The sequence below is a fragment of the Trachemys scripta genome, chromosome 6 (assembly GCF_013100865.1).
Source record: "Trachemys scripta elegans isolate TJP31775 chromosome 6, CAS_Tse_1.0, whole genome shotgun sequence".
In the NCBI taxonomy this organism is placed as follows: domain Eukaryota; kingdom Metazoa; phylum Chordata; order Testudines; family Emydidae; genus Trachemys; species Trachemys scripta.
The window spans coordinates 119,256,593-119,282,403 of record NC_048303.1 but is presented as its reverse complement, the minus strand read 5'-3'; the positions used below and the strand labels follow the sequence as shown (position 1 = coordinate 119,282,403).

The following is a 25,811-nucleotide window of genomic DNA, read 5'->3' as shown; positions in this document are numbered from 1 at the left end:
ATGCATGCATATTTCACCCCATTACAGCTACATCAATCTAATTATTGTTGTGAGATCTATTATTAGGTAGGGGCACCATCCTAAACTGCTTAGCAAAATCAGGACAGTAACCACCTGTCATCTCAGGTCCCTCTAGGCCTGTGCTTGGAGTTGCTATGCGGCTCCTACTCTGTAGACTGTCAGCTGTTCTTCTGAGGTTGCATGAAAAACATTCCTGTTACAGCGTGGGACTTGATGGGAGTCAGTCAGCTACACCTGTGGAGAGCCTAACTGCCTTGTCACTTAACTGCTGTCTGCCTTCAGCTTGCTCACTGTAAAATGGATATATTTCCCTGCTCTGAGGATAACGTAATGCATATTAACTTAAAACATATGTTCCTCTTTGAAACAGGACTAGCTCAAAGCACTCAAACAAATTTCTTAATGTGTGTCAGTAGCGTGCACATGGACAGTTAGCTGCTGCGGTCTAGTTGTTTGTGTAGACAAGCCCTTATTTGCTCCATGCCTCAGTTTCCCCATCTGTAAAATGGGGATAATAATGCTGCTTTTGTTTTGTCCCCTTAGCCTGTAGGCTCTTCAGTGGCATGGACAGTCTTACAATGTGTTTGTGTAATATCTAGTGCAACACGGTCCTGATCTCAGTTTAAGCCTCTATGAACCACCATAATACAAAGATGAAATAGTTACATTTAAGGACACTCTATGTTAAAAGAACACTAAGGTTACAAAGTCAAATGCTCAAAAGTTAGGAAATGCCAGAATTAAGTTTTGCCCATATAGTTCCAGCAAAAGTCCTGCTCCGCCCCTGCAGGCCCAGGAGGGAACATGCTCAGTTGCTCTCTCGGGATGGCACCTGGTCTGGTCACAGGTGGGAATTCTGAGGGGATGGAGCATGTTCAGTCCAAATGGAATCTTTGGACAATTTAGCTGCCAAACTCAAACAAGTCTATACTCAACATGTGTGAACTGCAATTTTTCAGAAGCTTATAATTTGGCCAAATTTGGGTGGCTTTTCATAGTGACGACAAATGGCAACTCCCTGACACTAGGGCAAAATTGCCCTGCTAGATTTCAAGTCCTTGCTCCAAAACATGGATGCGGTAGAGCTTCTCAAAGAAACAACTGTAAGAATTATTTTAATATGGGCTAAACAATGTATTTAATCTCATTCTTGGAAACAACTGAAAGCACTTTAGCTGAAACTTTCCAAAAAATTCCACATGAGGCAGACACCTGGCATGGAAGATTTCAGCACAAACATTTAAAGTTTGGCAAAGTTATAGGCAACTGAGAACAGGGGCTTACAATGGGAAGTGTCAGACAACCTGAACTAAGTATAGATACCAAGAAATAGGAACTATGGAAATAAAATGTAAAGCAAAAACCCTCTGACCCCAAATTCTCCAAAGGAAAAGAGAGTTTAGAACATTAATAAAGGGGAGAAAGATTTGTTTTCAGGTTAAGAAGACGCCAGAGAGGAGCAAGACTAGCTCTTTATGTCTTCTTTCACATGGCTTAAAACTAGCAATGTTAGATGTCCAAGGTGCTTGTTCTCTTAGCTCTTCAGAGTATTAGGACTACAACTCCCAGAATGCAGTTGGCTTAGCAGAGGAAGTGACCTTGAGGGTGAGCCACATGACTATGTCTAGCCATCACACAGGAAGTTTGATGCCTGCAAGCCTCTTAAAGGTGCAGGTGCTGTTACAGCGTGGCTGTGTCCTGAGCGCTGGGTATTGTCACTTGGGGGACCAAGTGTGGCTGGTGAGTAGCAAACATTCAGACTTTAAAGAATGAAATGGTGTCTCTGCCTCTGCATGGCCTGTTACTGTAACTACTGAATTGCTGAAGGCCATATGGGTATTTTTTATTTTAAAGTCATGGGGCCCAATTCTGATTTCCTACACCAGTGTAAATCTCCAGTAACTCCCTTACTCCTTTGGCTGGGGTGGAGTTACTCTGGATTGAAACCAGTTTAGCTGGGCCTGCAAAATCGGACCATTCTATGGGTACATCTACACTACAGGGGGGAGTCGATTTAAGATACGCAAATTCAGATACGTGAATAGCGTAGCTGAATTCGACGTATCGCAGCCGACTTACCCCGTTGTGAGGACGGCGGCAAAATCGACCTCTGCCGCTTTTTGTCGGCGGCGCTTACTACCACCTCCGCTGGTGGAGTTAGAGCGCCGATTCGGGGATCGATTGTCGCGTCCCGACGGGATGCGATAAATCGATCCCCGAGAGGTCGATTTCTACCCGCCGATTCAGGCGGGTAGTATAGACCAGACCTCAGTAATAGAGAAGGGAATGCTGGGAATTTCATGGGCTTGTCTATGTTCAGCAGGCATTAATATTACAGCAGTGCTTAGAGGTCACACCCAGATCACAGTGCTAGGCACTGAAGAGACATACAATAAAAGATAATGCTTGCCTTCAAAAGCTGAGTTTCAGGATAGCAATAGATAGTTGAACCAAGGGGATAGGGAAGGGTGGATGGGGTAACAGCAATATGGGTTGGTGTTTTTCTTTTTCTTTTTGGCGTACAGAGTGTGTGCTATTTGTTGTTTGGAGTGTAGTTGTAGCCATGTTGGTCCCAGGATATTAGAGAGATAAGATGGGTGAGTTAATATCATTTATTGGACTAACTTCTGTGGGTGAAAAAGAAAGTCTTTTGAGGTATACCGAGCTCTTTTTCAGGTGCAGTTTGTAGCATGGAGTGTTTGGAGTTCTTTTGCCAAATGGAGACAAATACAATTAAGCCATTTTCCCTTTTATTTCCGTCACAGTCCTGCCCGAAAGGGATAAGGTATACCTAAGCACTAGGGAATGATCAAGTACCATCACCCTTCCAAAGAAGGGTCAGTTCAGTTTTGAAAAAGTTTGCACAGCTTTGGGGTAAAAAATGTCAGAACTTTATTTTTAATATTTTTTTCTGCTTTATTATAAAAATGTGGAAAATGAAGATGTAGCTGAGCAGGGTTGTGTGTCTCATGAGTTTGTTCCTCTGGATTATGGGATGCTATATTTGTACAGCTAGTCAGTTGCAATCTGCTGCCCTACTTCCTTCCTTCCTCTCCGAAGAGAAATGTCCCAGTGCCACACACCTTTTCTAATAATCCCATCCTGCTGCAGCCTGTCTGCATCTGACTCTGTCCCTTGGGAGTGTCACACATTGTTAGTGACCCTGTAGGCTCGTTAATCATGCAGTGTACAAAACCTCTTCTTGCTTTCTTCCCCGCTCGATGGCTACTTATGCCATTGCCTACACTTTCAGTTAGCAGGGTTTAAAGATGTATGGGGCCAGATTTGCTCCAGGGTCTGTGTACACTGGGCCAGGGAATCCCCTGATAGCTCAAGGTTCCTAGAACCTCCCCTTTTCTGGAGGAGCCTTTAAAAGATGGTGCAGCCTGAATAGACTGCAGCCCCATACCCTGTTGCAGCCTTCCCTGGCAGGCTCCTGGGGGTCAGACCAAAGCTGCTTTCCCCCAGTAGAAGCCCTGGAGGAGGGCAGCAGTGGAAATGCCGCTTGATTTTCTCCGCCTCCCTCTCCTACTGCCGGGTGCCGTGAGCCATGCAGGCGTGAGTTGCACCTAGGAAGAGTCAATCTGGTCTGTTGAATTAAATGTGCAAAGTCTCCCTTGGATTCTGATCACCTTCCCTTTCTGTGCAGTGCCACCACTCCGCACCGTGCCGGAGCACAGGGCAAGGATGAAACATGCAGAGCATGACACAGAGGAGAGTGACCCTGTGGGAGGAGCAGATCGACAATGGGAATGCGAGGTTGCCTGGCAGGATGATGGAGGGGACAGGGAAAGCATCTGTGAAAGCTTCCGGCTCCTGCAGATTGACACAGGCTGTGACAGCCCAAAGGACCTTCCTGTGGGGAGCGAGAAGTGGTACTCGGTACGTACTGTATAAGGTAAGGCCCCGATCCTGCCAGTGGGCCAGTATGGGCAGCCCCTTGCAGCCAGGGGGTTTGCATGGGCACACAGCACTGCCTGTACAGATCCATGGCAGGATCAGGGCCTAACAGCATTACACACAAGGTCAGAGCTAGATGCTGGATCTATTAAAAGTGACGAATAAAACTAGAAATTATATTCTTTAACAAACCCATGTAAACATTCACTGCTAGTGGAACTGGGAACCCCAACACAGCCGCATCCTGCTACAGACTGGTCCCCAGGCCATGAAACTGACCAGTCTGTTTGCATCATCCAGGCTGAGAGACATATACAAAGTAGGGGAGAAATAGCGCAAAAAGGGGGGGGGGGGGGGGGAAGAAAAGCCTAGTGGATCTTTCAAAGCTCTGTTCTAATGATCTGAGCCATTAGTGACTCAGGTAAAGAAGGTGGTTTCTTAGCTGTATGGTGTCTTTTGACAGTGTTCCTTTGGTAAATGCATGACAGAGCTAGATGTAAACAAGAACTATCATTTAGGAGCAAAGAAAATATTGGTAGAGGCTTGACCTTGCAGCCTGGAAGTCAAGTAAGTTTAGCTGGAATGGGCTCTTATCAAGAGAAATAGACTTGATTTGTTGCTTTGTTTCCTTGACTGTTATTGGAGTAGTTTAAAAGACAAAAATGCTTTTCAAAACAATTTTTTTTTTAAATCCACCACTAAATTTTGTTGTTTAGACCCAAACATTTAATGGCGCGTCAGTCCGGCCTATCGATTTGCCCCCACGATTTTGCACAAGCAAAAACTAAATTTGTTCACACAAATTGGGTAGGTAGGGATCTGCTCAGCCTGTGTGCACACGTTCAGGGCTATGGGTGCACAAAGCTGCAGCCGAAAACTTGGCATCTTTTTCCCAAAGTGGACTCAAACGTAGGTCTGGGTTTTAGAAAAACTGGTGAGGTTGGCACTTTAAATCTTTTGCATCTTTATGAGCTTCTCAGATCCTTTTGTTCTCTTTTGTGTTAAAAGAGGAATGTTTTGAGGAAACAGAGGCATTGGGAGAAAATAGTTACGGCAAAGAAGAAGAAGAGAAAACAGGAAAAAGAGAGGAGAAAAGCTAAACATGCTGAAGATAAAGGTACAAGCAAGCTGAAAACTATGGGGTTAGCTCTTCAGCTGGTGTACACCAGCTAATCTTACAGCACCTGTGAATCGGGCTACGTGTCTTAATGACTGATTCTTAGGCTATGGCTTAGTCTACACTACGGGGATTCTGGGGCATAGCAACAGCACTGTAGTATCGTAGTGTAGATGCGGCATATGCCAATGGAAGGGGTTTTTCCACCACTGTAGGAACACCACCTTCCCAAGGACACATCTGGCTGCATCTACACCGAGGGTGAGGTCGCTCAGGGGTGTGGATTTTTCACACCCCTGAGGGACGTAGCTATGTCAACCTAAATTTCAAGTGTAGACCAGGGCAATGTTTTATTTTTACTGGGGAGTTAAGTCAAACGATCTACACTTCAGTTCAGTCCTCTCCAGTTAGCCTAGCTCTAGTGAAAGTGGCAACACTGCAGAATAACACTGGAGCGGCATAGAGTGACTGTGTTAACTTGACCTGTTGCCTATCCCTCTGGTCCTGCTGGCCATTGCAAATGAAAGCCCCACCCCGCTCACAGATGTGTGTGTGTGGATGAGACTTGAGTTAACCCTGCTGTGAAGACACTCCCATGGATGCTCAGAGGGAGTTCTCCTCCAAGATTCTGCTGCTTATTGACAACACCGTATCAGGCTTTTAACACATGGGGTGGGGGGCAGGCGGGGAATCCATTTTTAAGGCTGCTTCAAAATAAGCAGCTGCCAAACATCGTGTCCAGAAATACCTCTGGAGTTCAGCACATTCATAAAGAGCCCAATCCCCTTGTAATATAGAACTAAATCCAACGATACAATAGTGAGCAAGCTACACGAGACAATGATATTGCCTTTTTACAAACCCATCTTATATGAGCTCCTAGAACATTAGCCTGTTTGATTTTTTTGAGGCCTGTGCTTTATTAAAATGTAAATCTTACCTGGAGTTGTTTTGATCCCCGTCAAAATGAAACGTCCTGCCGGTTAAGGCCTACAAAGACTTATGCGCACACATTCTTCATGTTGTGCAGGCGGGTACTTCATGTTGCTGCGTTCCCATGTACTTCAGTGGGAATCCTTATCTGCGCGAAGTTACTCACACGTTTTAAGTGAGTGCAGGATAACATCTTCAGGTACAAGCGTCTAGGAATGGGCCACGCCTTTCCCATCTGAGAAATTTCTCCTCGGGAGCAATCTGTATGTGGCTCTTCTCCAGAGGCTTCTTTCCATGCAGTTATTGCAGCAAGAATCCTCTCTGAGGCCAGCAGCTCCTCGTGGACAAGCTGAAACTTAACAATCATTTAGTGTGGATGCCACCAAGAAATTGGAGTGACAATTTACCAGCCATTGATATAAATCTGTTTCAAGCCCTGAGATCTAAGACCGAGCATGTCCATATTGAAACCAACAAACCATCCCCTTTGTGTTTCTTTAAGGCAGCATTTCCCAGCCTGGAAAGACAGCCCCCCTTTTTGTGGGGGAGGCCACAGTAGTTCAGGGTGTGGAACAGATGTGAGAAGCAGGGGGGATAAGGAAAGCTGCATATCCCTGGATCCTCTGCGTAACTGCAGCCCTTTTCTGCTCCTGCTGTGGCCCTCAGTGGGAGGAGATCACGTGGCCAGGCAGCTGTCTGCCAGACCAAGCTTCTCTTCTCTTTCCATGGCACGGGGCTCAGCCCTGAGAACCCAAGGAGCACAGGACTGCAAGGGCCCTTCTGGGTCAGAGAGTCCAGTCCCTTGCTCTCCCAGGCAACCCCACTGGATAATCTTGTTCATGGACTTGTCAAGGACCATTTTGAAAGCAGTCAGGTTGTCTGCCCCCACGGCTCCTGCTGGGAGGTTGTTCCAGACCCTCGCCCCACTGGTGGCTAGAAACCTTCTTCTCATTTCCAGCCTGAATTTACTCCTGACCAGTTTATCCCCATTGGCTCTTGTGCCCGCCTTGTCCTTTGGCTTCAGTAGCTCTTCTCCCTCCCTGGTGTTTGCCCCCCGGTGTGTTTATAGAGAGCAATCAGATTCCCTCCCAGCTTTCCTTTCGCTGGGTGGAGCAAGCCAAGCTCTCTGAGCCTCCTCTCGTCCCCTGATCACCCTAGCAGCCCTTCTCTCCACCTCTTCCAGGCTGAATTGGTCTCCCTGGAGCACGGGTGAGCGGAATTCAGTGTTACGCAAGAGGTCTGGCCAGTGCCTTGTGCAACAGCATTAATACGTCCCTCTTTCTACTGCAAGTACCTCACCAGGGGATGTGACCAACGGAGACTCTCCCGCCCCCACACCAACATAGCTCTGTGGGGGAGGGGCCACTGGGGGAGTGAGGGGTTGGGGAACCCAAGCAGGGAAATGGGGAAAAAAGCTCCTCTGCCAGTCCGCCTCTGAGGACCCCAACAAGAATACTGGGGCCCAGGATTTAAGGCAATGTTACAGGTGCTTGGCATTATTTCAGTGATTGAATTCCCTCCCTTCCCCTCCCCCCGACTCCCCCTCCCATCTCTCTCTGCTCTGTGTTCCAGGTGCTGCTCACCAGCACAGCAAACGGGTTTTAAAAGCCATCACCAAGGAGCGGCTTCTGGCGGCCAAAGAGGCAGCCCCCTGGCTATGTGTAGACCTGAGTATGACCAGCCACATGACGAAGAAGGTATGCGCTGCAACCGCTAACTGTCCCTAGTGCTCATGCACCTCTTGGGGAGGAATCTTACAATGAGGTCTGCCAACATAAGCACCTCCCTTAGGTCGGTGGGAAGTATTTAGCAGAGACCCCGCGCCAGTGGGTCCCATTGCACAGGGCCGAGCCAGCGGGTCCCATTGTGGGATTGTGGCCGGCAGTCCTATTTCTGAACAATTCATTTATATGTATCCATTTTTGACAGGTGATTTTGTTTTGTTTCCGCTATTGAAGCTTGTCTGCTGCACAACCAGGGTGTTTCCTTTTAAATAACCAATGAGCTCAGAGCTAGATTGTATGGGGGATGGGAGCTGGGGGAAGGGGTGGCTGGTTGGTCAACAATATCTCTCAGCAAGCAGGGTTGCTCTGCAAAGCTTTATCCCAGAGCTGGAGTGTCGGGGGCTACTGTAAAAAAAACAAAGGCTTTTACATGGGGAAAATCCCAGCCCCCACCCACTAGGCATAGAGCTCTGCTAGCTGCAAGTATTGGTCTCTGGGAGTATCTGATTGGCCCTTCTGTCCTCGGCCTGCGTTGTACCCAGGCAGTGTTCCCCTGCCCTTGGCACGTTCTCTCTCCGAGACGCAGCGCACAGGATGGGAACCCAAAGGCCAAGGGCAGAACAGAGCCTTGGTTATCCCACTCTCCCTGTCCAGCCTAAATCTCCACCATCCCTCATGAAAAATGGCCTTTAAAACCATAGGCGCCGACTCGGTGGGTGCTCTGGGGCTGGAGCATCCACGGGGAAAAATTGGTGGGTGCTCTGCACCCACTGGCAGCTCCATGCCCCCTCCCCAGCTCACCTCTGCTCCGCTGCCGCCTCCTCCCCTGAGCACGCTGCGTGCCCGATTTCCCTCCCCCCCCCTCACAGCAGGGAAGGAGGGGGAACACGGCGCGCTTGGGGAAGGGGTGGGGATTTGGGGAAGGGGGTCCAATAGGGGCAGGGAGGGGGCGGAGTTGGGACCGGGACTTTGGGGAAGGGGTTGGAATGGGGGCGGGGTAGGGGTGGGGAAAGGGTGGAGTTGGGGTGGGGCCCGGGGGGGCGCAAGCACCCACTGGCGCCCGGGAAAGTTGGCGCCTATGTTTAAAACCCCTGCTAGTCCATGAGCTCGGCCACCTCCTCAGCTTCTGCGTGCTAAGCTGGGCCGGGCCGGACCCGTGCGGTGATGGGAGATCTCCAAGCTGGGCCTGAGGTGGGAGTAAGGGGTACGGGCTCAGAGCTAAGGGCACCAATCTGGGCCACTTGTGTGCAGATGTTCGTTCTCTCTTGGAAGGAAATAAGTCGCCTTGCCGCTCAGATAAGGAGGCTGTATGGTTCCAACAAGAAAGCTGGAAAGCCGTTTTGGATTTGCCTTACTGGATTTGTGGCCGGCAGTCCTATTTCTGAAGAGTGCTTCCGAATGAACGATGGGTTTTCCAATTACCTCGTAAGTATCGTAAAAGTAACTGACGTGAGTGAATTCCACAAGACAGTGGCTACTGCCCCCTTGTACACAGCAAAACATGTTGCTCCTGTGACTTCTATCAATATAATCTAAAAGACTGTGTTTAAAATCCAGTAACACAAGCTAGGATCTTTCCCCTCTTTGTTGTACCTTTTCGTATGCCCCTCCTATGAACACAGCAGCTGTGTATCTTCGTTTGAACTTCGAGACAAGTGTCTTATTCAAAGCCAATGAAACAAGAGTGAATTACACTCAATGGGCTCATAAACTGGGTGTAGAGCTGCTGCAGATGACATGGAAATTATTATTATTAACTGTTTGCATTGCTGAAGTGCGAAGCAGCCCCAGCCGTGGTCCAGGGCCCCATGGTGGTTGGTGCTGTGTGAACACAGAACAAAAAGACAGCCCCTGCTGCATTGGAGGGACATTGTTTTTTGGGCAGATGTGTAGTATTTGCACCTTCCTTTGATGCATCTGGTGCTGGCCCCTGGTAGAGACAAGATACTGGGTGAGCTGGACTCTGGGTCTGACCCACTGTGTCAATCAGTGGGGGGTGCCTGGGATGGGACTAAAGGAGACGTGACGCAGGCTCGGGTGAGTAGGGGACAGGAGTGGCTTGGGGTGTGGGGCTCCCCCTGCCTGGCTGCGGGGCGGGGCGACACTGACTGAGGTTGAGGTCCGCAATATCCATCTTATCTCTGGGCTGTGGCGGCAGCAGCCTCCTGGCCGCCACAGCCTAAGGAGCAGGCCCGGCTGGGCCGCAAAGCAGCCGGGTCTCTACCTGGCCCGGAGAGACTCAGCCTCTCCGTCCCCCGCTGTCCCGCCCACCCTGCCAGGTGCGGCATGAACAACCAGCTCCTGCTGCCACCTGCTCTGACTCTTCAACACTTGCTGTCCCCAGCTCACCAGGTATGGATCAGCCCTGCCCATGCCACCCTCCGAACCGCTTCGTCCTGGGGCCAGCCTCAGCCTGTGCCCCCAACACCAGCCCAGCCCCTGGTCGGGCCTGCTGAGCAGCGCAGACTCCCTCCCTGCTCCGGGCATGACCCCTCCCCTTTCCCTCCGCTGGGCCTAGGGAGTTGCCCTGTTCCCCCACCTTCCTGAGTGAGTCTGGGGAGGAAACTTGACCCTGATGGACTGAGTAGTCTGGGAGGGCTCAGAGTTAATCATCTATCTATGCAGAAGTCCCAATTATCCATTCTCCTACCCATTACCACAACTAAGACAGAAGCCTTAGGGAGGTGGGAATGGCTATTGAAGGGGAATTGATCACTGCCTTGTGGGTTCCACCATGCCAGAACTAGTTGCTGGAGGGAACCTTAGGAAGGGTCATGTGGGGGGAGGGATAGCTCAGGGGTTTGGGAGTTCAATCCTTGAGGGGCTATTTAGGGATCTGGGGCAAAAAAAAAAAAAAATCTGTCTGGGGATTGGTCCTGCTTTGAGCAGGGGGTTGGACTAGATTATCTCCTGAGGTCCCTTCCAACCCTGAGATTCTATGAATTCAGATGTTCCGTTTTCATTGCTAACTGAGGTTTGGCTTCATGTGTGATTCTACGTGGAATATGGCCTGCAGGAAGAGGGGTGTTCCATGGTTGTTGGATCTTGGACTTCACATCAGACTTGTCCAGCTCACAAATAAAAAGAGGCTTTTCCTAACAGCCAGCCCTGCAACCTCAGCCTAGAATGTCCGAGTCAAGCTGGGTTCTTTAGGCCTGACCTTGGGCGCAGAGGAGTTAAGGCTTTGTAGGCCACACTATGACCCTAGCTAAATCTGTGTAACCCGGTCTTCAGATAGTGGCACCTGGGAAACTCCGTTGCCATCGGTGGAATTGCAGAGGAGCAGTTGATGAGAAATTTTGGCCTACATGGCTTGCCCTACAAGTGGTCACACAGCTGGTCTGTGGGAATAAAACTCCGATCCCTCAGCCAGCGTCTCCATGGGAAAAAGCCAGAGCAACTGAGGAATGAATCAAGCCCACTAAGGTTTTTGGGGCAGGGCCCATCTTTTTGTCTTGTGTGTGTACAGCACTTGGCACCATGGAGACCTGACCCCTGGATACAACTGAGCTCTATTCCCTCCAATAAACTTCACGAACTGGGCAGTTACAGGGGGAAAATGCATGACTTTGCAGTAACTAATCATGGACGATATTCTAATTCTCAACAGAGGCAGTGAAGTTAGTTTGTTAGGATTATTGCTAATCTCTTTCTCTCAGTACATCTGCTAATTTTGCTCAGGAAAGAATTTAACAAAACTTGAAAATTACCAGTGGTATTTATAGATGTGGAATGTGTGTTAGTTTCTTCTGAAAAATCTTACCCTTGTGGGTCTGAATGACCCAGAGGCCTTACCAGTTCTGATATGCTTCATGTCTGAGAAGGTGTAGAAGAGTGGACTCACCCCTGCGGCACCTGCTGCTGGTGACTTCCGGGAATTAGCTCGTTCCAGCTCTGGAGCACCCTCTGCAGGCCGGTGATCTGCCTGTCCTCTGGCCCCCGTGTCCCTCCCTGGACCCTGGTGCCCTTTTACCTGGGGTGCTGCCCCTGGCAGTAACCCCTCAGTCTTAGGGTCTCCTCTCCCCAGGGAACCCCCACGCACTATTCCCACCTCACCTCAGTATAAGGTTACTACCAGTCATCATCTAGCCCCATGCCCTGGGGCAGACTGCAGTATCAGCCTACTCATCACTGGCAAGGTCGGGTTTGGACCTGCTGCCTTGGCCTACCCCTGGGCGGCCCTCTGCAACTCCCACTACCTTTTAGCTCAATGCTAGGCTGCAACCTGGGGCTTTCCAGGCTGGAGCTCCCCAGCCCTGCTCCACTCAGGTACCTTGTCTCTAGCTCCCTGCAGCCAGGCCCTTCTCTCTCTGAATACAGAAAGAGAGTGCCCTGGGCTTCTGGCTCCCAGCCTTTTTATACAGGCCAGCTGGGGCCTGATTGGGGCATGGCCCAGCTGTGGCTGCTTCCCCAATCAGCCCAGGTCTCAGAGCTGCAGCTCTCTTCAGAGCTGCTTTCAAGCCCTTCAGGGTAGGAGTGGGTGTCCACACTGCTAGAGAAGGGTATTAGACTCTTGCTGAAGACACTTCTTGTCTATTTCACATGTGTGTTCTCCCTTTGCATTTTTCAGATAGATACCACTCCAGAAAGTTACCTTGACCTATTTCCTTTGGAGACAATTGTCTACCTCACTCCTGACTCAGAGAATGGTGAGTCTTTTGCTTGCTTGGGGGAGCTGTGGCAGGAGAGCACTCATGTTAAAATCTAGAGTTTATTTAAAAAAAAAAAATTTGACCCAAGATTGGTTCGGTTGGAAAGCTTTTCTTAAACCATCTTTAAAACTACTTCAGACAGATCAGTTCCTAACTGGTGTAGCTGGGATCTCCATCTGGATCTGAGCTACACTAATCAATGCTCAAGATGTCCCAGCAATGAATGAAGATTTAGCCCCAGATCCTTGAAGGTATTTAGATGCCTAACTCCCATTGATATCAATGGGAGTTAGGCGTTTAAGTACCTTTGAATGTCTTGACCTGGGTGCTGTGTGATTAGAACCCTGCACTTTGCAGTACTCCAGAACAGCAGGCTGGAAATTCGGTGGCTGTTTCAGATCCATCTTAAAAAAGCGAGGGTTTTACTAAATAAAACAGTCACGGCAGTATCCCCTTTGTGGCTTGCTATTGAATGTATTATCTGCTGCTCCTCTATTTTTAACTGACCGCCTGATGCAGAATTTCATAGTGGAAATGTGTATTGGGTCTATGGAAGCTGTTGAAGGGTGGGTGGGGGAAACTTTGGTAGATTCAGTTGGGGCCTTTGGCATGTGGCGAGGCCTGGCTCTCTGGGATTGTAGGGTAAGCACACAAGCTGCAAGTCAAAGTGATCAGCAGTGAAAGAGTTAACAAGTGTTACCATTGCAATTTGCATCTTCAGATTTCTCCCTTTTCAGCCCACCTCTGAGCGGTTGTTTCAGGCTCTCTACAGACTCAGGCATATGTTCATGTTTTGACGGTTTCCTTTGTAACCATTAGGGTTAGACCCCGTCCTCCAATACAAGCTTAGGGTACGGCACACAATTATGGGGCACAGGGTGGCTTCTGAAGCACACTCCACGGCCCCAGCTTCCTGGAGCGCACGGGACCCAGCTTGTGCAGAGAGAACAGTTTGAGCCAATCATTCCTCTGCAGTAGATCGGCTACTGCTAACCGGCCTAGTGTTCTGTTTAACTAGCCCTCCGTTTCCTTTCTAGCTCTGCAGGACATTGACCCCCACAGAGTGTACGTCCTCGGCGGGCTCGTGGATGAAAGCATTCAGAAGGTGAGTGCTCGGTGGAAGCTGCACCAAACACTTGCAAAATCCCATGGCCCCTTCAGCCAGCACTAGTGGAGCCCCCGGCAGGAAATGATGCCGGAAGTCATGCAGTTTTCTCCTCTTCACTAGCAAACGATTCCTAATGTATGGTCCCAAAACTATATTGTGAATATAAGTTTGGTGACTTCCAGCCCTGCCATCTCTCCTAATCTCTGAGGCTCCCTCCTGAGTCGGATGTGCTAGTATGGACCCCTGCGCCACGAAGAGTCCCAGTGGGGAACGGCTCCATCCCTCTGTAGGTTTGGGGCCGTACACGTCCCACCGTCGGACATCTTTTGGCGATGCAAATTACCAGAGGCCAGATAAGTCAGTGGTTTAGAACGCCATTGGCTCACAGCGTTAAAGTGTTTCAAGCGTGTGGTGTTGTAAGTTTCATAGCATCTGGCGCCAAACCCGAATAAATGTCTCGCTTTGTGCCCTGGAGATTTAGATGTGGCGCCTTCCAAGGGGCGTGGAGTCCATAGGTAGAGGACGCTCCCCATTGCCTCTGTCCTGGAGGCACTAAACCCAGGTTCTGACAGCATGTGTCTCCCAGCTGAGGGGCACTCTTGGGCCAGGGTCTGGGTGACAGATGTGCGGGGTGTAGGCGACGGGCAAGCTCTTGAATAAGCCAGGCCCAGACCAATCACAATTTAAAGATCATCCGTGAGGCCCACGCCCTCAGAGTATGTAGGCACCTAACTCCCATTGAAGGCAGTGGGCATTATGGACTGAACTATTTTTGAAGGCCTAGCCCTGTGTGGAGTGCATGCAGCAGCCTAGCCTGGAGGCAACAAACACCTGGATGCTTGGGAGGAATGTCTGCAGGCTCCTGGCCTGTGGTAGATAGTGACAGGAACTGCCAGTTACTGCTGCTGTCTGGGAATCCAGGAGCAAGGATGGATCCCCACGGATCACATGGGGTCAGTGGAAAATACACCCTCACTAGCAGGTGCAGACGTCCGCGCCATCCATTCCTCCGCTGCTGACAAGCATCGCTTCTGGCCTACCGCCTCCTTCCTTTCCTGTCTGCGAGGCTCTGGGAGCGCCAGGAGGCTGCCGATTCCAGGGAGACAGAGCTGAATCTCCTCAGCCTGTGGCTGCTCAGACTGACTCGGTCTGCGCTCGTGGCTTCGTACAGGCCTAGAGCAGGAGGGATGGCAGGTTAGGACCCTGCCCGAGCCCCCGCACGACTGGCCCTCAGGGAGGGAATGAACTGGCTGAGGGGATTTCCCTGAGAGGAAGGAGCCAAACCGAGAGCCACTCAATCCATTCCCACGAGGCGCCGCAGACGAGGCCACAGAACTTGTCCGCCACGCCAAACCCAGGTCTAGCCTCAGCTGGAGAGCGATCAAAGGAGTCTGGACTCCAGTGTCCATCTGTTTCCACTCATTCACCTTCCACCAGGTGTGGGAGGGAGGGTAGAAACGGGCTGGGAACTGGCAGGAGTTTATTGTCCTGAATGGCCTTCTGGGCAGCGGCCTGCCCAATGCTTGTTGCTAAGTGTGGCTGGCAGCCCCCCTTGCAACCTTCTGGGAGGGAGATCAGTGTTCATGCTTCAGGGATGAGCTAACCTCTGCCCCTTGGGGGCTGGGAAGGAACTTCCCTGGGGGGGGGCACGTTGTTCCGGACCTGCCCGCTGCAGACAGCTGGTGCCCCGGTCTGTTCTGGGGTGGCAGTTTCCACGGGGAATGGAGGGATGTAGCAGGGACAGCTCCAGTCTGTCTTAATTGGCTTTCCCCAGCCATGGAGGACATGGGCCTGTCTCCCACACACCGAGCCCCTCCTAAGCAAAGGGCAATGTGTGTGCTACAAGGTCGTCAGACTGAAAAAGGTCCGGGTGCGTGCGCGTGCATGATCTCTTACTTTGACTTCCAGAAACTGACCTTGCAGAAGGCACAGGAGCACTCCTTGCAGACCGCTCGGCTGCCCATTGCAGAGTACATGGTGAAGAACGCCAACGTGAAGAACTACCATTCAGAGACGTTAGCAATCAATCAAGGTATAGCTCCCAGGCTGGTTATTGCCAGGTTGCCAGAATGCAGCTACAGGCCCGAGCTCTACACCATGGTATCCATCCCGGGCCAGGGAACAGGGAGGAAAGTTCAGGCCCCAGAGTTCATTGGACTAGAACAACAAAAGAAGGGGCCATATGGCTGAGTGTGTGGTGGGGCTTCGATACCAGGTTGTCTTCTGCCCAGGTATTGCAGGGGTGGAAGCTTTCCCATCCCTCTGCCTTAACATGGGTACGTGGCCCCTCCCTCTGCTGGAAAGCTAGTTCAGTGGCAGGGCCCAGCCATGTTAGCATTGCCCGCAGAAGTGCCACTGATTGTTAGCTTGGCAAAGCAAACACTTATTTGCAAAGAACTAGTCCGAGGCCAAGCTCTGTTAGACCTGGGCCAGTTTGCGTCTACACACTGGCTGCTGCTGATCAGCGCGGTATTCAGGCTGGAGAACTGCTCCCTGACTCATGAACATCGTCTAAGGACTGAGGGCAGTAATTGCAGCGGAGTGGGAAAACAAGTTACCATTATCCCTTGAGCCCAAAATCCCTCTCCCCCTCTTACCAAAACATGTGAATTGCTGCTGCTCAGACGAGTGGCTGGGTTCAGCGCTGCCTTGCGCATCCCTGTAGGCTGCTGTATTGGGGAATGCCCTGGTGCTGTCCATATGTGTTTTAATGAAGGTGTGGTGTGAGGAGGAAAGGATAATGAACTACATGCAAGTGGCTAGAGTCTGCATGTTTTTGTTGAATGCATCAGAAGACTCAATTCTTCGATGGTCTAATCAGTGAGGGGTAGACGTAGGCATAGGAAGTAGCACTCACATCAGCTTGCCTTAATGCCAGGGTTCTCAAACACGAGTGCCGGAAGCTGTGCTCACAACGCTCACTGTCGACCCCGGCTGAAGGGGGCCTGATTGTTTTTCCTAATGCTCCGGAGCACGCCGCTATCTTGAGGCACCCAAGTGTGAAAAGTTGGCCCAAGTTTAATAAACGTGAAAGTGTCCACCTTAAAGTTACAAACTGTGAAGAGCAGGGTTAGGAAACACGGAAGTGTGACTGGAGAAGCTGCTCTTAGGGGAGAGGCCCTGGTATGTTCTGCTTTTCCGGGAAATTGTAGTTGATCCGTGGTGGCTTGTCAGGAGGTCAACGTGGCTGTCAGCTAGAAGGTAGAATTTTCTAATGCCATTGATCTTTAGCTACCGATACGTGACCTCTGGTCACAAACGAGTTTCCTAGGGTGCCTGCCCATCAGATTCTAAACCATAGCATCAATATCTGGCTGCTGTCAGCTGTCAAATCTTCCAGACTTTGTTCCAACTAGTGACAAACGAGCCCAGATTTCCAGTGATTGCTGTATTTAGACTGATCTTGATCACTCTTTTTGACAGTCTTTGATGCCTTATCAACTTACTATGAGACCCAGAGCTGGCCAGAAGCGTTGAAAGCTGGAGTTCCTCCTGGAAAAGGCTACGTTCTCCAGGAAACCGCTCTATGATGGAAAATGCATCTGCTTAGCAGCACGCAAGAAGACTCTTTATTCTGTGATGGTAATAGGCTGCACGGCCAAAGGAAGCAAACTCCTCCCTCATTATTTCAACCAGCGGCATCAGCGTAGCTTGTGTACAGAGAAATGTGGCTCACCTGGCATAAGGAGCTCATCAGTTTCATACATTCTACCTCATTGGTGTATTGCTGGAAAACAAGGGTCAGCCCTGGGCTTCAAATACAGACCAACTGGAATGTGTCACTTCTTGCCGGTGTTTTGTTAGTGTTTTGGAAATTGTCTGCACCACTGAACTACCAGTTCCTCTTTGGGGCAGGGAGAAGATGTACAAAAATCCCTTAAGGTTTTGACTGTCATGTTAATTACAAGTAAGCAATGTGGGGTTAAAGTCGTTAACTACACCAGTGTAGCGGTTAACTGGAACGATCTTTTTACAGGTAAAACACAGCGTTCTTATCTCCTAAAGTTTCTCTTGTAATGCTGTACCTGTATTTCTGCTACTTAGTATCTAATTAATGACAGAGTCCTGGGGTACCTTATAGACTAACAGACGTATTGGAGCATAAGCTTTCATGGGTGAATACCCACTTCGTCCGACGCATGTGGTGGAAATTTCCAGAGGTAGGTATAAATAGGCAAGCAAGAATCAGTCTAGAGATAACGAGGTTAGTGCAATCAGGGAGGAGGAGGCCCTCTTCTAGCAGTTGAGGTGTGAACACCAAGGGAGGAGAAACTGCTTCTGTAGTTGGAAAGCCATTCACAGTCTTTGTTTAATCCTGAGCTGCTGGTGTCAAATTTGCAAATGAACTGGAGCTCAGCAGTTTCTCTTTGGAGTCTGGGCCTGAAGTTTTTTGCTGCAGGATGGCTACCTTTAAATCTGCTATTCTGGGTCCAGGGAGCTTGAAGTGTTCTCCTACAGGTTTTTGTATACAGCCATTCCTGATATCTGACTTGTGTCTATTTATCCATCTCCTCCTCCCTTGGTGTTCACACCTCAACTGCTAGAAGAGGGCCTCATCCTCCCTGATTGCACTAACCTCGTTCTCTCTAGGCTGATTCTTGCCTGCATATTTATACCTGCCTTTGGAAATTTCCACTACATGCATCCCATGAAGTGGGTATTCACCCACGAAAACTTATGCTCCAATACGTCTGTTGGTCTATAAGGTTCTCCAAGATTCAGTCTTGATCTGTAAAAAGTGACAAACAGGGCTACCCCTCTGATACTTATCTAATTAATGTTATAATAGAATATTTATTCTTGATTCCCCCACCCCACCAGGAACCACTGATAGCTGCTCTCTTGAAACAAGCACTAGGATGAAAACAGTTCTTGCAGGGAAGATGCCCTACATCGATACTATCGCCCCACTTTACCTATTCACCTTCTGTTAGCTCTGGTGTGTTATACTGCCAGGCTATATTCCAGGAAGAAAGGAAGCATAAACATTTTTAAATATAAAGTGCACATAAAGGGAAGTTCGTTAGCTTATCCAGTGCTGTTGCCACCTACCTTTGTTGAACACACTTCCCCCATTTAAATGGCAGGGGAAAAACACCCAAACTACATTTAGAAGGCCTGAGTCTCATTCCAGTGGGGGGGGGGGGCTGTGTGCGCTGCAGGTGGGGGTGTGATTTGCAGCTCGTAGCAATGTACCAGCACTAGCTGTACTCTACCTAGCTCGCTAAAAGTGGAAGTGAAGATGCTGTAGCGTGAGCTTCTGTGCAGGCCACTTAAATGAGTATTCATGGGCAGGCAGGCACGCTTCTGAAGCCTACCCTGTGGCATCCTTTCTCTATTTTCTAAAGTGCAGGAATGTCTACATGAGCGGCAAATGACACGCACAGCTGCTGTACAGCCACATCCTAGGACTCCTTTATGCGGCCGGAGATGTGGATGGGGCCTTAATGTACCTGAGAGTTGGGCTCAAAGTATTTAAAGATCTAGCTAACAAACAGCTGCAGGTGCTGTGGCTGGCTGCAATGTTTACTCCTGGGGGAATTCTACGCATGCGCAGCATTCATGGGCCAAGCACAATTTTCTTTTTCCCTGCAGCAAATAACTTCTGAGGGAAAGTTGCTGAAGTTATGCCTTTTGCCCACCAGGGGCCACTGTGGCACTAGAACAGAACAGCTGCTTCAGGGCTAGCCCCATCTGCTGATAGGGAAGAGAAGGTAGCACCCTGCCTGTGGGGCCAGGTCAGGAGACAGGGGATATGCCGGGGGGGGGGAGAAACAGTGTGGGGCATATGGGTCTGCTGGGGTGTGTGTGTCACAGACAGGTTCATAAGGGACATTGAGGGAGGACAGACTGGGGGAGGGGCTGAATGGGAGAGGAGGTGGAGGTGCGGGGCCCTATGGGGACACAGGGGAGAGGGTGCAGGGACACATGGGGATGAGGGGTAGCTGAGTGGGGGCGTGGGGGCACGGGGACACATGGGGATGGGGGTGCAGGGATACATGGGGTAAGGGGTAGCTGAGTGGGGGCATAGGGACACATGGGGTAAGAGGCAACAGAGGGTCCTGTGGCACCTTTGAGACTAATAGAAGTATTGGAGCATAAGCTTTCGTGGGTAAGAACCTCACTTCTTCAGATGCAAGTAGTCTCAAAGGTGCCACAGGACCCTCTGTTGCTTTTTACAGATTCAGACTAACACGGCTACCCCTCTGATACTTGACACCATGGGGTAAGAGGTGCAGGGACACATGGGGTAAGGGGGTAGCTGAGTGGGGTTCGTGGGGGCACAGGGACACATGGAGGTAAGGGGTACTTGAGTGGGGGTGTGGGGACACGGGGGTAAGGGGTAGCTGAGTGGGGGCGTGGGGACACGGGGGTAAGGGGTAGCTGAGTGGGGGCACAGACATGGGAATGGGGGCGCAGGGAGACATAGAGATGTTAGCGAGGGTGGAAGGACACATGGGTTGGGGGGGTGCACAGCCCTATGGGGACAGGCAGATGTGCCGGACTGAATGGGAGCAGCCAGGGTCTGCATGGAGGAAGGTCCCTAACAATCTCCCTCTACCCCTCAAAAACCCTGTTCCCTACGTCTCCCACCCACACCCAACAACTCCCCCCCCCCCCCCCCCCCCGTTCACACTCCGGCTCCTGCCCAGCAATTACTTCCCTCAGCATCTGTTACCCCCAACTCCCCCAAGCCTTTGCATTGCTTTGGGAGGGGGGGGCGGCGGCCATGAGAAATACAGTTCTGTATTTATAGGCCTACTAAGGCACTTATTTGTCAAAACCATTTCCTGAATCTTTTTCATTGTCCATATTGTCACAGACATACTTGCTGACACCGATTATGAAATAAATTACCAAACTAATTGAAACTGGTCTGAGTGTGTTATTTTGGCAAATAAAATAGGCTGAATTTTGCAGACTTTTCAAATACTGGGTGCAGAACGTTTAATTTTTTGGTACAGAATTCCCCCAGGCCTCTCTCTCCCGGCCCTCCCTCCAAATTCTAGCAGTGCCACCGCACACAATGACCCCCTGCCCCCTTGGGTGGGTGTGCAGGTAGAGGGGAGGCTTTGCTTTTTGAAGTGGTCTCATGGCTCAGCTTCCAGCCCTGCTGGACGTCGCTGCTGGGTGGAATCTGGACGTTGGGGTTGCTGTTAGAGGCTGTCGCTGGAATGTGTAAGTGCCTGAGTTGTCTAATGGAAGGCAGCCTTTTAAGCAGAGGCCACAGCCGTGTTACGTGTTGTCTAACCCTGCGCTGAGCTTGTCCATATGACACAGTGCCTAATGCCCTGTGGTCACACTCCCATTCTGCCCCCGCCTAGCCCCAGGGGGCGTGGCTACAGGGAGAAGGGGAGGGGAGTTTCGGGAACACGTCCTGCCTTCTGCTTAGTAAGTTGCTGCCTTCAGTGATTTCAAGGCAGTTGCTGCGTTATACTAACTGCTGAACGGGGGCTAGTCTAGCTTTGTTATAAGCTACTGGCCGTGGTAGCTGGTTTGTGGTTATACCACGCTGCTGCTGCTGCCTTCAGGTGTTCAGTTCTCTGGAAGCTGCAGAGGAACCATTGGCAGTGGAACGACTTAGCGCTGCAGGTACTGGAGTCGGATTCTACAAAATCAGTTTCCATTGCAACTCCGACAGCCGCCCCGAGATTGTGGGGTGGAGAATGCAGAGCTGACCCTGCTGCCGGACGCTATGTTCCATTCAGTGCCTGTTTACAATGTCTGAAATGTAAAGTAAGATCAGCGCCGGCTTTAGCAAGTGCAGGGCCCAATTCGTGGGGCTTGTACTCACCGGGCGGCACTCCTAGTCTTCAGCGGCACTTCAGATTGCCGCGCTCCGGCCGGGGTTGTGGGGCCACGGACTTGCAGGGCTCGGGCCGGCGCTCTGGCCGGGGGAGAGAGGCCGTGGGGCTCGTGCTGGGGGAGCGGGGCCCTCTTAGGTGCGGGGCCCGATTCCGCGGAATCGGCCAAAAGCCGGCCCTGAGTAAGATGGGACGACACGCCGCGCTACCCAGGAAACACACCCCAAACTGGAGCCATGGGAAAAAAGCCACAAACTGCGCTCTGCGTTCAAGACCATTATTTTTTTTATACAGACAGAGCGGGTGGGCGGGCTGTGGACTCACCTCCCCCAACATTATCCCCTGATGGACTGGAACGTCCTCGAGTGAGCAAACAGGGCAGCTGACCCAAACTCGGCTGAGTCTTGTGCATGATCCTGCCTTGAGGTGTGCGGCCAGACCGCTGAATGACTCGCATTGCTTTTCTGCAGGAGATATTTTATTGGGTTAATGGGTTATACAGTAAACGTTTGTTGGGTACTTTCCTGTCAGCGGTACACGAGTTTAAGAGTCTGTCTCATGGAGCTGCTGTCTTCACACCGCCGGCGCAGCCCTGAACTGCTGGGTTAGACAGAACACTGCTGCCGTGAGGGCTGTGCCCTGGCGTGCTAGCAGCGTGGCACTGAAATCGCGACAGTCCTTCCCCCCGATCTGGAGAGCAGCGAGGACAAACTGATGGTAGGTGCAAACCACGTCCTTCAGATTGACGGTGAGCTCCTTGTGGCGTCTCCCGCACAGCCCACAGGCTGTGAACTGGAAACACAGCGCCGTCAGTCGCATGAGGTCCTGGAAGGTCTCCTGCAATGCACTGGGCAGCTTTTCAGAAGGCCTGTCTGGTTGTAGGACCTTCTGGCAGCTGGCCATCAGCTTGCGGGACTCCGCGCAGAGCACGTGCTTGTGTTCAGAGTAATGTTCTGCGCACGTATCTCGAGGGTGTTTCGTTCGGTTTCCTGAGAACCGCCTCACAACGGCCTGGAGCTCTGCCACATTTGCCAGGAACGGAGAGAAGTCAGTCGATGACTTCCCTGCTCTCTCTTGCAACTGAGCCAGCGCTTCCAGGTGAGATTCTGGCCATGGGCCGTTTTCACTCACACTCTCGTCCGTGGTCCTGGGAGGGGGCTGGTCTAGAAACGACAAGCTCCCAGCAGCCGGTGGGGTTGTTAAAGGCCTGGAGGAAGTGCTGTGTGCAGAATCAACATACTCATAATCTAGGTCATTGTCTAGCCCCCGGAAGCAGCTGGCATAAGACAAGTGACAGCTGCACTTGTCCATGCCAGCTTTGGGGAAGAGGGTCCCCTTAACACTGGTCAAGCCCAAAGGACGAGTTGTGCTGCAGCTCGTAGACACCGGGGCATCTTTTTCATGGGCCACACAAAGCAGCGATTGATCTGCACCAAAGTTTCCCTCTCTGTGTGCTGAGGCGTCACCAGTGTCTTTGGGGGAAGGAGAACGTAGCCCCGGTGATGTGTTGAAGTGGCAGCCCTTTCTTTGCTCTGCGGTCTCCTCCGTGAGAAGGGGATTCAGAGTGGGCTGGGGCTGTTCGTGGTGACCATCCACATATAGTGCATCTTCTCTGGGTTCTCTCTCCTCTGTGCGCTGGCCACTAAGCAGCTCCGGAGGAGGACGCGCTTTCGGAGACGCTGAGGAAAAATGCGTTTCCTTCCTTAGGGCACCTGAGTCGGAATGCTCTGCTGTCCAGGGACGTTGGTCAACAGCTTGGTCAGTATCTTCTATGCCTCCCTGCTGGCAGGGCATTGCTTGGTCTGTCCTGGTTCCAAAGGAAAGCCAGGAGAGACGAGTGATTATTCCCGACGCTCCGTTAAAGTCTGACAGCAGCTCCGTGGCATTAGAGAAACCCAAATGGTTTTTATCTTCCACTCTTTTTAAGGGTTCTTCATTTAGGTTCGTGTTGGTTTTCTCTCCAGATACCATTTCAGCCTCTGGCTTCACTGCACAGCTAGTGGGACCAGCTGTTCCCCTTGCAAAGGGAGATGATAGCACAAGCAGTTCACATGCTTCTCCTTTATCAGCAGTGGATAGAGAACCCAGGTCTGAAGCTGCAGCCTGGGGCAATGGCTTGCCTCTGTAGCACCCCAATGGAGAAAGAACTGGCACAGCACTAGCAGGTATCCCTCCTTCGCCCGGCTGTGCAGACGTCTCGAGTTCACAGTGGGCTTCTGGAGCCTCCGCGGCACTCTGTGGCATCGGCTGCTCTTGCGGCACTGTGCGGGTTATACATCTCTCCTCGGTTTCAGAAAATGGGTGACCACGGCCACCAGGGCTGTCCCAGGCGCCTCCTGCTTGTTCTGGGTTTCTGATGTCTCCCAAATGGAAGGCTATTTCAGGACTGACGCAGCCACTGTCACGCGCGCATGCAGAACCAAGAGGCCCCAGGCTGTTCTCCGCACAGCTGGGCAACGGGGTTAGGTCCGAAGTTTCTTTCCCTTCCTGGTCACCCTGGAGCTGACTGGCTGAAACGGAAGGGATGACCGAGGCGGTTACTGAGTTGGTTTCCGTGGCGTCAGGCTCCATTTCTATGAAGGCAGATGAAGGGTTTTTACTCTTGGCTTGGCTCCGAGGCTCTAACTGGGCAAAGGTCCTGGCTTCCAGCAGCGGGGGTTCCCCGGTGGTGTCGTCCAAGGAGGATGTCATGCGAGTGAGAGAGATGGAGGGCAGCTGGGACTCCCGTTCAGAGCAGCACGCAGGATCAGCGCTCTCCAGGGCGGGGGATGGAGCCACCGGGAAGGTAACCTGCGATGTGTAATCCGTCTGTAGGAAAGATCTCCTCTTTCTCAGGCTCTTGGCATGCTTCAGCTCCTTCTCCTTTCTGTGCTTCTCCCTGGTAGCTTGTCTCGACATGCAGCTTTCCCCCAGGTTGTAGCACCTTGACTTCTTCAGGAAGCGGGAATCGCCCTTCCCCTCACGGGTCAGTGCCTTAGAGCCTACCAGGAAAGAAGAGAACACAAGGGTAAGGAAATGGTAGTGTACACACAGAGGGCCACGGGTTGTTCATGGGATCTCCTGGACTGATGAGAACCATGCATCGGGGATGGCGGCCATCTTGGCTGAGACACCGGGGATTGAACTGGGGACCCTTGAGCACTAAAAGCACGAACTGCTATAGTTTGAGCTAAAGCTCTGTAAATGCGGGGCTGTGACAAACTTGCGTCCTACGTGGCTCGGCACAGAGGGGGTAGTTCATAGGATGGTTTAGGTTAAGTACTAAGCAGAAGTTAGGTTTGGGGCCTAAGCATACAAGAGTAGAGGAGACAGAGTGTTATGGGAAAGTAAGACTTAGCAAGGACATGACCCAGGGTTAATTACACTAACTGCTGAACAGGGGCTAGTCTAGCTTTGTTACAAGTTGCTGGTCGTGGTAGCTGGTTTTTGCAGGGTTTTTAAATGAGTGTTTTTGAGAATTGTTTGTTAAAATGCCATCTCCATTGATAGCATGGGAGGGACGGGGGTGCAGCTGTTAACTTCAATAGTGTGGATTGTAAAGAGCCCATAAGGCGGTGGTAGAACTAGAATTCAGGGGAAGGGCAGTTTCAGGTTAATTATAAAAGGGGTAAATTCGTGAAAAAGGTATGGTTAGGTTCCAGGATAGTAAGGCTGTAGCTCACTCCGTTGTCCGGGGACGTATCACCCATTGACACACCATTTGGAGTGGGAGTATAATGGTAGCAGGGTGTAAGTGCTAATGGTATGGCTGTTTGCTTAATTTTTCTTTTGAAAACTTTTCTTTTTCGGGGCTTACTCTAGGCCTTAATTGGTGGGGGTGATGGATGGATAAGGTGGTCTTGGAATTTCTGCCTGGTTTCAGGTTGGAACTAGGGGAAAAGAAGTGAAGGTTGCGTGAGTGCCTGTAGCTATGCATTTCTGTGTTGTCCAGACATGGGCTGGTGGGCTGTAAAACAGAATGGTAGTTTGTGATCTGTCTGAGGGGAAGAGAGAGGAAGCTGCAGTGGGTTCTCTTGAGGTTTTGGGGCTACGTTTAAGCGATAGCGTTTTTCAACTTTTAGTCTGGGGTTTTCCTTAGGTTTTAAGAATGTCTAAGAATCATCACTCGGTGTCAGGGGTTAGGCAAGCCTGGCAGGAATGGGTCCCTATCTCCTTCCTGGCAGCCTCCCACCATCACACAGTGGCTCCTCCCTCCCTACATGGCTTTCCCGCTTCCTTTTCTTCTGGCCTGCTCCTGTATCTACACCTCCCAGGATTCCTGCCAGCCGACGCCACCCCCAAGCACAGCCGTCAGCCTCTGGGCTCCTACAGCATTTGTGGGGACCACACACACTTTGCAAAGTCCATCATGTACACAGCGAACACAGCAAACTCACATGGGTACTACGAAGGCTTAATGACACGTGTACCTTTAAATAACATGCGTGTTCCATATGTATCTGTACTCCGGTGTGCTTGTGATAGCGGGTGGGGTTTCGAGAATGCCAAACTGTTTTAGGAGCACAGGTCTTGTGACTTTCACTGGGACTGGTGCTCCGAACTCACCTGGGT

At 51.0% G+C, this 25,811-nt stretch overlaps 2 protein-coding genes across 3 annotated transcripts in view; one reads left to right on the top strand and one right to left on the bottom strand.

Moving 5' to 3' along the window:
* Positions 1 to 1,645: 1,645 nt before the first annotated feature.
* TRMT10B (tRNA methyltransferase 10B) lies at positions 1,646 to 17,581 on the top strand. Of its 2 annotated transcripts, none has more exons than XM_034774722.1 (9): positions 1,646 to 1,761; positions 3,671 to 3,903; positions 4,930 to 5,038; positions 7,544 to 7,668; positions 8,947 to 9,120; positions 12,266 to 12,344; positions 13,385 to 13,452; positions 15,364 to 15,487; positions 16,879 to 17,581. In XM_034774722.1, the coding sequence occupies exons 2-9, from the start codon at positions 3,709 to 3,711 to the stop codon at positions 16,983 to 16,985; spliced, it is 981 nt and encodes a 326-aa protein (XP_034630613.1). In that variant the 5' UTR covers positions 1,646 to 1,761; positions 3,671 to 3,708; the 3' UTR covers positions 16,986 to 17,581. The 2 variants fall into 2 exon arrangements, with proteins under 2 accessions (XP_034630613.1, XP_034630614.1); XM_034774723.1 differs by having other exon boundaries at positions 8,968 to 9,120; positions 16,879 to 17,580.
* A 4,169-nt stretch (positions 17,582 to 21,750) lies between these two features.
* FRMPD1 (FERM and PDZ domain containing 1) overlaps positions 21,751 to 25,811 on the bottom strand; it is a 36,461-nt gene continuing 32,400 nt past the window's right edge. The window contains exon 15 of the mRNA XM_034774959.1: positions 21,751 to 24,241. Coding sequence (XP_034630850.1) covers positions 21,834 to 24,241 — 2,408 coding nt within the window. The 3' untranslated portion in view covers positions 21,751 to 21,833. The remainder of the gene's footprint in view (positions 24,242 to 25,811) is intronic.

Excerpts from the sequence above, each read along its gene's own strand:
- TRMT10B (XM_034774722.1), top strand. The coding sequence starts at position 3,709 with ATGAAACATGCAGAGCATGACACAGAGGAGAGTGACCCTGTGGGAGGA. Across the intron at positions 7,669-8,946 it reads CCAGCCACATGACGAAGAAG|ATGTTCGTTCTCTCTTGGAA; the intron begins GTATGCGCTGCA and ends ACTTGTGTGCAG. Across the intron at positions 15,488-16,878 it reads GACGTTAGCAATCAATCAAG|TCTTTGATGCCTTATCAACT; the intron begins GTATAGCTCCCA and ends TCTTTTTGACAG.